This window comes from Marmota marmota, unplaced genomic scaffold, assembly GCF_001458135.2.
Source record: "Marmota marmota marmota unplaced genomic scaffold, marMar, whole genome shotgun sequence".
Lineage (NCBI taxonomy): Eukaryota > Metazoa > Chordata > Mammalia > Rodentia > Sciuridae > Marmota > Marmota marmota.
The window spans coordinates 24143587-24153628 of record NW_026000016.1 but is presented as its reverse complement, the minus strand read 5'-3'; the positions used below and the strand labels follow the sequence as shown (position 1 = coordinate 24153628).

Here is a 10042-nt window from a genome sequence, read left to right as displayed (position 1 = left end):
GTTCTTATCTTTAAGTCTATTGATGTGGTGAATAACATTTATTGATTTCCGTATATTGAACCAGCCTTGCATCCCAGGGATGAATCCTACTTGATCATGGTGCACAATTTTTTTGATGTGTTTTTGTATCCGATTCGCCAGAATTTTATTGAGGATTTTTGCATCTAGGTTCATTAGAGATATTGGTCTGTAGTTTTCTTTCTTTGAGGTGTCTTTGTCTGGTTTCGGAATCAGGGTGATGTTGGCCTCATAGAATGAATTTGGAAGAGCTCCCTCTTTTTCTATTTCCTGAAATAACTTGAAAAATATTGGTATTAATTCTTCTTTAAAGGTTTTGTAAAACTCTGCTGTATACCTATCCGGTCCTGGGCTTTTCTTGGTTGGTAGTCTTTTGATTGCTTCTTCGATCCTCAGCACCACATACAAACAAAGATGTTGTGTCCACCGAAAATTTAAAAATAAATATTAAAAATTCTCTCTCTCTTTCTCTTTAAAAAAAAAATCATCATGGCCAAAAAAATGACTGTGAATTAGGGAGAAATGAAAATTGAACTACCTTGAACATATATTATTTTACACTTGAGGTAAAATTGCATATGTATATGGTCTTCTTTAAGAATTAAAATAACCCACATAATTCACTTCTCTAGTGGAATCTATGAAGCTATGGTGAAATACATAAAAATTTTATAATTCTTTAATTTCAATATGGAGGAAACAAGTGATTCTTATTTTTATGAATAGTCTTTACTTTTTAACACTTTCCATTTAAAAATATGTTCAAACTTCCCTTTACTGTATGTCCAATACAAATCTTATGTGGAAAAAACCCGAAAATCATCACCAGAAAATATCTACAAAGACTAGAATGTCATCCTTGTCCTTCCTAAAGAAACTCAAGATTCTAAAAGATAGCAAGAAGTTGATCCAATCCACAAATCATTTCATATTTTTAAGACTACACAATTTTAGTCCACTCTCTCAGATATTAATAGAGAAAAAACTATATAAGACAATCTAGAGAATTAAAGTCAAAAGTCAGCAACTTTAAAACAGATTAAGCACTGAAAGAGGTTTTTAAAAATGATATTGCTTTTTCTCTCACTCTCACACACAAACACGCACATACACACATTTATTTATTTTGTGATGCTGGTGATCAAACCTGCAGCCTTGCACATACAAGGCTAGTGTGTTAACTAAGCTATATGTTCAGTCCATGAAAAACCAATCTGTATCACTTTCTGTTGATATACCGAGAATATATGTGGACCTCTGTCCACATATGAATTATCCCTCTGGATGAGATATCTTCCTTCCTCTACTTGTGCCCTGCTTTTAGCTATCATCACATTCTTTTTTAGGTGGGGTGGGGAGTACTGGGAATTGAACTGAGGGGCACTCAACCACTAAGGCACATCCCCAGCCCTTTTTTGTATTTTATTTAGAGACAAGGACTCACTGAGTTGCTTAGCACCTCACCATTGCTGAGTCTGGCTTGAACTCGCGATTCTCCTGCCTCAGCCTCAGCCTCCTGAGCTGCTAAGTCAACATATTCTTTAAATAAACTCAATCATGAATTCTGGAGGGAGGAGGGAAGATGGGAATGTGGAGCCATTCTCCTTAGAGGCACCAGGAAGATGGGGGCCAGCAGGGCAAAAAGGATGGCTGGATGAGGCTTCTGCTCCTCCTGAGCAGGTCTGTTCAGCAAGGTTCCAAGGCTGAGAACAGGGCACACCCAGGAAGTAAGTAAAAATACACTCTAAAGTAAAAGAGAATAAACTCCCCGAACCCAGCCTATGTTTAGCACACATATATGCTGAGACTGAGAAGGGCCTAAGCCACAATGCTATAAAAGTTGCTTTCAAATTCAAATTGTTTTTCTATAAAAATGTCTCTTTTGGATTTTTCCTTCCTTCCATATTCATAACTCTGTGCTCAGAGGCTATAGGCCTTTTCCATCTAATTCTCAGCTCTTCTCTAACCTCCACATTTATACCAGATGATTCTTCTTGCAAACAGACAGAATGTACAATACAGGGTCAAGATAGAAAAATCTACAAATGTAAAGCAGGTGAGAAAAAGAAAAGGAGACCCTAACATGTAGCATGTGGCCTGAGATAATTAAGTGGACCCTGATGGTGCTCTAGGCTGGCTGGGCCCTCACAGGAAAGCTGTGGCATTCCTTACAGAGAAGCTGCTGCTAAACAAAAATAATCTCTTAGAACTCGGACTTCAGACAAGAACACTATGTGACCGTGATGGATCAAGACAAAAAGGCTACTCTGTAATGTCCGAGCACGGATAGAGCATGAACACTGTCCAAGAGAGGAATGACCAAACAATCCCCCAACCTAAGCAACAGAAAGAACTGCTGTTTCTTTAACAATCACAGGTCTTTCTCCCTTCTAGGTAATTTAAGAGGATACCAACCCACAGAATGACAGCTGCTTTCTAACAACAATTGAGAGCAAGGCTCCATAATAAACCTTTCCCAAATCTAACATAAACCCCAAACATTTAGTCCTTTCTTACACCCTCTTACTTAAATGCCCCCTTCCCCAGTTATCTTGGAGTGCATTCTCCCTAACAACAGGCCTCACCTGCTTAACTGTATTCCTGGGGCTCATTGGCTGGACTACACTAACATAGCCAAAAAATTCTATAATCCCACCTCCACAGCAAGCACAATTAATATTTTAGTGTATTTTCTTCATTTTTTTGAGAGCGGGAATTTTAATATTTATTTTTTTAGTTTTCGGCAGACACAACATCTTTTTTGTATGTGGTGCTGAGGATTGAACCCGGGCCGCACGCATGCCAGGAGAGCACGCTACCACTTGAGCCACATCCCCAGCCCTTCTTTTTTCTTTATACTTCTATGATAGAATTGGAATTGCTAAGGTACTCACTTTCCTTTTTTTCCCCTCCTCAGGAGTGGATTAATATGTCTGTTGTTTCATAAACATTCATATATCTGAAGGCAAGCTCCTTACTGCTAAAGACTGGGTCTTACGTTTCTTGGTCTGCTCAATAGTACCCACAGAATCCCAAGGATAGAATTAATTTTTAGTGAGTACTTGTTGACTAAGTAAAAGAGTGCTGGGGGCTGAGGCTGTAGCTCAGTGGAAGAGCACATGTGAGGCACTCAGTTCGATTCTCAGCACATGAGTTCGATTCTCAGCACCACATAAAAATAAACAAATAAAATAAAGGCATGCTGTCCATCTACAACCAAAGACACAAATTTTAAAAAAAGAGTACTAATTTTAGGTAAATATTGAATTACATTATTTCCTTTATCATTTTATTCTTGAAGCAGATATGTAGAAACATTCAAACCTTAGTATGAGGGTTCATAATTTTTGGAATGGTGATGAAATTCTAGAAAAAGAAAGTGTAAAGTTGCTCCAAGTTGTGGGTATCATTATGGGAATGAACCAGTATCTGAAATGATGAGGTGATCATTCTTTTGGATCCAAATTTGTAAGGCTCCAAACAAATTTGTAAGTCTCTCATCTAGAAATGGACAGCACTCTATTCATTTCCTTTTGTTGGTGATATCCCACATGCAAGTGTGTTATTTTCATTTGTCACCATGACTATAGGAAATTCATATGAAGAAACTAGGAGAGTGTGTGTATAGACTTACTTATATACACATGTATCTAAATACATACTAACCAAAATGAACAAAATCTCATTACTGAAGTTCTTAATGATGGAGCCAAGGAAATGGAAGGAAAATGCTTGGTACAGATAACAAGTATATACGAATAAAGCAAGCTTTGTTAGCCTTGGGATATTGGCATTTTGTGTTAGATAAATCTTTGGGTAGTGTGTTTGGTTTTCCTGTTTGCTGTAGGATATTTGACAGCAGCAACACTCCCTTTCCTAGAGACAAACATCTCACAGACAATTAAAAAATGTGGAGTGGGGTGGCGGTAAAACTGTCTTGACAAACAGTGAGCTAAGCAATATGTTTTCACAGCTTTCACCAGTAATATGACGATGACAGACAAAGCTATAACTCAACCAGAGGACTCTTCTGAACTCCCAGCCATGAATCCAACTTCCTGTTAGACATCATCACTTGGGTAATGCTCATGCAGAGAATTTACCTGCCTTCATGTTCTCCCTCAACTCTACAGTAATCCAATGTCCCATTAATTAAAAACTTTAAACAATTTCCATCTGAGTCCCTTTTGTTATTCTCTGATATTGCCTTAGTTCTGGTATGCTGAATTTCAGTTTTTGGTTGAACCATCTTGTCTTCCATCCCGTCCTTCATTAGTGGGAGCTTTTTAACCCACAAAGCCCCATCAGCCTTCTTTTCTCATCTGTTCCTCCCTCCTTTTGGAGACAGTTATGAATATTACCCAATGCAGTTTTAAGTTATGATGGCCTGTGAAAGTTGGATCATGATCTTCCTTTGTTATCATCCAAAGAATCTATTTTAAAAAGTTAAAAGTTTAAAAATCTACTCAAAGCAACCAAATAAAGAAAGGAGAAAACCTGCATGTTGCAAATGTTGAAAGTGGAGGGGAATGGAAAGAGAAACTTTTGGGGTGGCTCATAATCAAGCCTACATTGCCAGGAAGGAGCACTGAGGAAAGGTAAGGTGACAAAATCTTATGATGTCCACTGATACTCAAATATTAAGAGAAGTAGCCTGTGGAGAGGATATCCTTAGAGAATGTTAAAGAAAGTCCTCAGACACACTAATCAAGGGATTTCAGCAGAATCAGGAGGAATTACAAAGTTACACCATTTCTCATGGTGCTCTGTATTCCTGGAACATGGCACCAGGTGAGTGAGATCAACGGACAGGCCTCAAACATCTTTATAGACACATTCAGAATTTAAAAAAAAAAAAAAAATTACACTGCAATATTTACAAAGGCAATAGGGAAAACTGTGACCAATCAAAAATTATTTCCAGCTAACCTGTTATCCAGATATAAAGACAACAGACAGATATATTTAATCATGGAAAGAATTCAAGGAATAAAGTAGAATATACTTAATAAACAGAATAAAAGAATAAAGTTAATAAGGAAATACAGATAAAAAGATGAATCAAATTAAATAGAAAAAACTTGTGAAATTGCTGTTGTGAGTACTAGATTTATTTAAATATTAAGCTAAGATTATGACTGCTGGACATAATGTAAGTGTTATAAAACTGGCCACAGACATATATACACGCAACAAAAACTGTGCAGTGGTGGAAGGGAAGATAAGAATGTTGTTAATTACCTTGTTAACTGATTTTTCTAAAATGAAATCTGTACTTAAAAAATAATAACTTGGGCTGGGGTTGTGGCTCAGTGGCAGAGCGCTTGCCTCACACATGTGTGGTGCTGGGTTTGATCTTCAGCACCACATAAAAAAAATAAATAAACAAAATAAAGATATTGTGTCCATCTGTAACAATAATAATAATAATAATAATGACTTCCTCTGCTTTCTCAGTTTTCTAATCTTTTTTTCCTTTTAACTCTCAGAGCAATGTTAGGAAAGAAAACCTTTTATAACAAAGAAACATTATAAGAAGTTAATCTCTTTCAATTTGTTCTTTTAATTCTCATATAAAATTAACTTTCTTTAAATAATGTATTACGTTTATTCCCCCTTTTTCATTCACTCTATCACTTATCAACCCTACTGCATAGAGAGGTTTGCAATGTCTGCACTAAATGTCAATATACATCATTTGACCATAGTACAATCTGGGATGACTTGCCTCCTCCTTTTTATTTTGTGTCCAATTCTTATTAGTTTTTTTTTTTTTTTTAAACAGAAAAATCAATTCTGTATAGGCATCTTTTTTCTTTTTTGGGATCCTGAGGATGGAACTCAGGGGCACTCAATCACTGAGCCACGTCCCTAGCCCTACTTTGTATTTTATTTAGAGACAGGGTCTCACTAGTTGCTTAGCGCCTCGTTTCTGTTGAGGCATTCTGAACTTGCAATCCTCCTGCCTCAGTCTCCCCAGGCACTGGTGTGTGCCACCTTGCCTACCTCTGTACAGGCATCTTAAAAGCTGGAAAACATATACAGCAACAGTTTTTTACTGGATGTGTTTATACTTACATTTGGGTCAAAAGTCAAGCCACTGTAATTTATGATTAAAATAATTCTTAAATATTGTACAGAGAAAATATTGTACAGAGAAAAACTTCGGAGGATATTGCTCCCCACTTACTGAAAAATTTTATATTCTGCTAAAAATATTGAGTAAAAATGCATGTTATTTAATTTGAAAATCACTGAGGAAATAGGATATGGTAGGTCCAAATAAGTCATTCATACCTATTATTCTGAGGGAAACTTGGGGAGGATGTGGGAAAATTGTACTCTCATTCATTGTTGGTGAGTCTGCAAATTAGTAAAACCGCTTTGGGAATCAGTATGGAGTCTTCTTAAAATACTAGGAATGGAACTACCATGTGACCCAGCTATCGCATTTATTGGTATTTATCCAAAAGAACTATAATCAGCATTCTATAGGGATACATGCAGGGCTGGGGATGTGGCTCAAGCGGTAGCGCGCTCACCTGGCATGCGTGTGGCCGGGGTTCGATCCTCAACACCACATACAAATAAAGATGCTGTGTTTGCCGAAAACTAAAAAATAAATATTAAAATTCTCTCTCTCTCTCTCTCTCTCTCTCTCTCTCTTTAAAAAAAAAAAAAAATTCCTCATAATAGGGATACATGCAGACCAATGTTTATAACAGCACATTTCACAATAGCCAAGTTATGGAACAAGTCTAGGAGCCTGTCAACAGATGAATAGATGAAGAAATTATGGTATTTACTCAGCAATAAAGAAGAATGAAATATATAATTTGCAGGTGAATGGGTAGAACTGGTACAGCACATCTTGCTAAGGAAAATAAGCCAGACTCAAAAGGCAAAGACCCAAAAGTTTTCAACCCTATGCAGAAAGTGGAGAGAAGTAAGGATTTTAAAAATCAAAAAAACTCATGAAACTGGGAGAACAGTGGAACAGAGGAAGGGGACTGAGGAAAGGGGTAAGGATGGGAAAGGAAAGAAACTGTAGAATAAAATTATAGTATGTGCAGGTATGAATAACAGTTACAATGAATTTAACTTTTACATAACTATAATACACAAATTAATAAAATGATAAACACATAGAAGACAGAGCAGAGGAAGGGGATCTAGGGGAGGGGAAAGGGGAAGAACAAGGGATTGAATTGGAACAAACTAAGTTACATGTGGTTATAAATATGTCAAAATGAACCTGCTATTTTGTATAACTATAATACATTAATACAATTTTTTTAAGTTGAAATACATAAACGTGGAGGACAAAATTCAATATGGTGTTATCAAAACTGAATTTTTCTCTGGATGTTTACGTTGGACCTACATCTATTTACTTTTCATCTCCAAATGTTTCTATTCCATTTCAAACATGAACTAATGTTAATTCTTCTAAAAGTAACAATCACACATCTAAAAGAATGGAAAATGTGATGTCAGTGATATGTCTAATATATTAATTGAACAACATCTCCAAATATCCCTCTGCTTTTTCAGTTTTCTAATCTATTTAAGTTGCCTTCACTTTAAGCAACTAAAAATAAAAATGGAGAGGATTTTCAATGATAAAATAAAAGTTCATCTTCCTTTTTGGGAGATCTAGACTGGACGAATATTTAGAGTAAAGAAAGTATTCAGTCATCCTGAATTAATACCCGTTGTAACTATAGTTATTGAGAGAAACACATCCAAAAATATTCCATTTCCTTTACTCACTTTTGTGATAGTTTTTAAGATGGCAAGACGGTCTGCTGGGGGTGGCATACCCACAAAGAGTGTTTTGTCCAGCCGACCTGGGCGCAGAATGGCAGGGTCGATGATATCTGGAGAAGGGAGAACAAGTCTTAAATAAATGAAACAGAATAGATTTTTTTTAAAATTGAAAAATCCATCCCACCTTCTAGCCCCAAACCTGCTCTTTCTCCAGGATTCCCAATCACACATAATGAACCCCCACCCCAAAACACCAGACAGGTTTCTCCCCTTCCCTCTAAACAGGTACAAGTTCCATCAAGTCTGTCTCTGATTACCTTAACCATCAGTTCAAGAAAACATAAGTCCTTAACTGGTCTAGCTTGTAAACCTCCCCTTATAATGCTGCCAAGGTTATCTGCCTAAAACACAAGTCCATTGTTTCAACTCCTGCTCCTTCCTGCAAAATGGACGCTACATTTCTAACCAGGGCAGGAAAACCCTTAGGACCTCACCATCTTCCTTTCTAGTTTGATTTCTCCCCAAAACACTAGTTATCAGATGTCTTGCTGTTCCCTAAAAGATCCAGAAGCTTCAAGCTTACTTCTCTGTGCTCTCAGTGCTGTCTTCCTCTAAAATGCCCTCCCCCCTTCATATCTATTGCAGTTCTCAAAGGACACTGCCTTCTTTCCTGAGGCTCCTCAAAGAAAGTCTCCTGCCTTCTTTTGTGCTTGGTCTCTGGGTGCCAGCAGCACTGCAAGCCTCACACCATGCCTGACAGGAGGCTCCTTATGAACATTCCTGACTTCTCTACAGAGACTCCATTTTTTAGCTAAACCATTTCCAACAGTTAATTTAAGCGTGAAATTGAGAGCTCTTATAAGACACAAAGGTAAGACCACTGCATATACAAACCTAACTAGAAATAATGAAATTCATGTTTCTAATAAATATATTGCAACTTAAACAATACTTTCCTCCTCCACAAAGACGCACAATTAGTCCTCTTTGCAGCTGACATTCCATCTGTTAGTATTACTGTTGAACCACCAAATGGAAACTATATCTTTATTCAATGCTTTTATGAATATTCAACTACTGTTGGAATTTCTCTTGGGATGGCAAAATGCACCATTTGAAAACGAGTTAAAATATGTATGTGTGTGTGTGTGTGTGTGTGTGTACACAAACCTGCCTAGTGGTCATCTTGTCTATAGTATAGAAGTTCTTAAACATTTTGGTCTCAGCATCCCTTTGCATTCTTAAAAATTACTGAGTTTCTCCTTCCTAAGTTTTCTTAGCTACCCTTCCCATTCCTAGGTATATATCTCCAAGAGAAATTAAACCAAATTAAAGCAAAAACTTGCACATGAATATTCATAGCAGCATTATTCATAATGTCCATCAATTGGTAAATAAAAAAACTTGTATAACTATAAAATGAATTATTATCTGGAAATAAAAAGGGATGACGTACTGAGACATTGTATAGCATGGATGAACCTTGAGAATCTTATATTAAGTAAAAGAACAGACAAAAAAGCCCTCATTATATGACTTCTTTTATGTAAAATATATAGAATAGGCAAATTTATAGATACAGTAAGTTAGTGGTTACCTAGAACTGAACATGAGGTAAGGAGAATGAATGCTGAAAAGTATAAGATTTCTTTTTAAGAATGGAAATATTCTAAAATTAAATTGTGATGGCTGCATAACTCTGCAAATATACTAAAAATCATTAGAATGCAGGCCTAAAATGGATAAAATTTTTAAAAACCTAAACAAAGATGGAAAACAGAATGAGGTATCTTCTTATGATTGATTAAACAATTATGAGTCTACTACATACCAGCTTATCTACAAATCAGGGCCCAAGTTAATTTTTAAAAAAAGTAGTGCTCTGTCAAAGGGCAAGGTATACAGGCCTGACCACAGCATGTGTTCGACTGCCTCCAAGAAGCATTCAACCTTGATACAAGACCAGTCAGACTAGAAGTGAGGGAACAGGTCTGTTTAACTTAGACCTTTAGTGTCTAAATATCTTACTGTAAGAAAATAAACAGCTTCTTTTTAGTCCTCTATTCTTTTATCTGCTAAATAATTATTTAGGGCTTAGAATGAACAAAAGACTTTGAACCAGAAAGTCTCAAATATAAAAGTGCAGACCTAATTCTTGTCCAGATGGAAGCTTATTTGCTTATTTTTTCAGCTGTGCCATATCTAGAGGGCAGAAACTTTTTTCTGCTACAGGTAGGAAACAGACACCATCAAG

At 36.5% G+C, this 10042-nt stretch overlaps 1 protein-coding gene across 8 annotated transcripts in view; it reads right to left on the bottom strand.

The window, feature by feature from the left end:
* Nucleotides 1-10042, bottom strand: part of Nvl (nuclear VCP like) — a 122866-nt gene that overhangs the window by 31343 nt on the left and 81481 nt on the right. For all 8 annotated transcript variants that reach the window (XR_007349767.1, XR_007349766.1, XR_007349765.1 and 5 more), the window contains one exon: nucleotides 7792-7898. Coding sequence is in view for 3 of the 8 variants with exons in the window: in XM_048809311.1 (XP_048665268.1) it covers nucleotides 7792-7898 (107 nt within the window). In the remaining 5 variants the exon portion in view is untranslated. The remainder of the gene's footprint in view (nucleotides 1-7791; nucleotides 7899-10042) is intronic.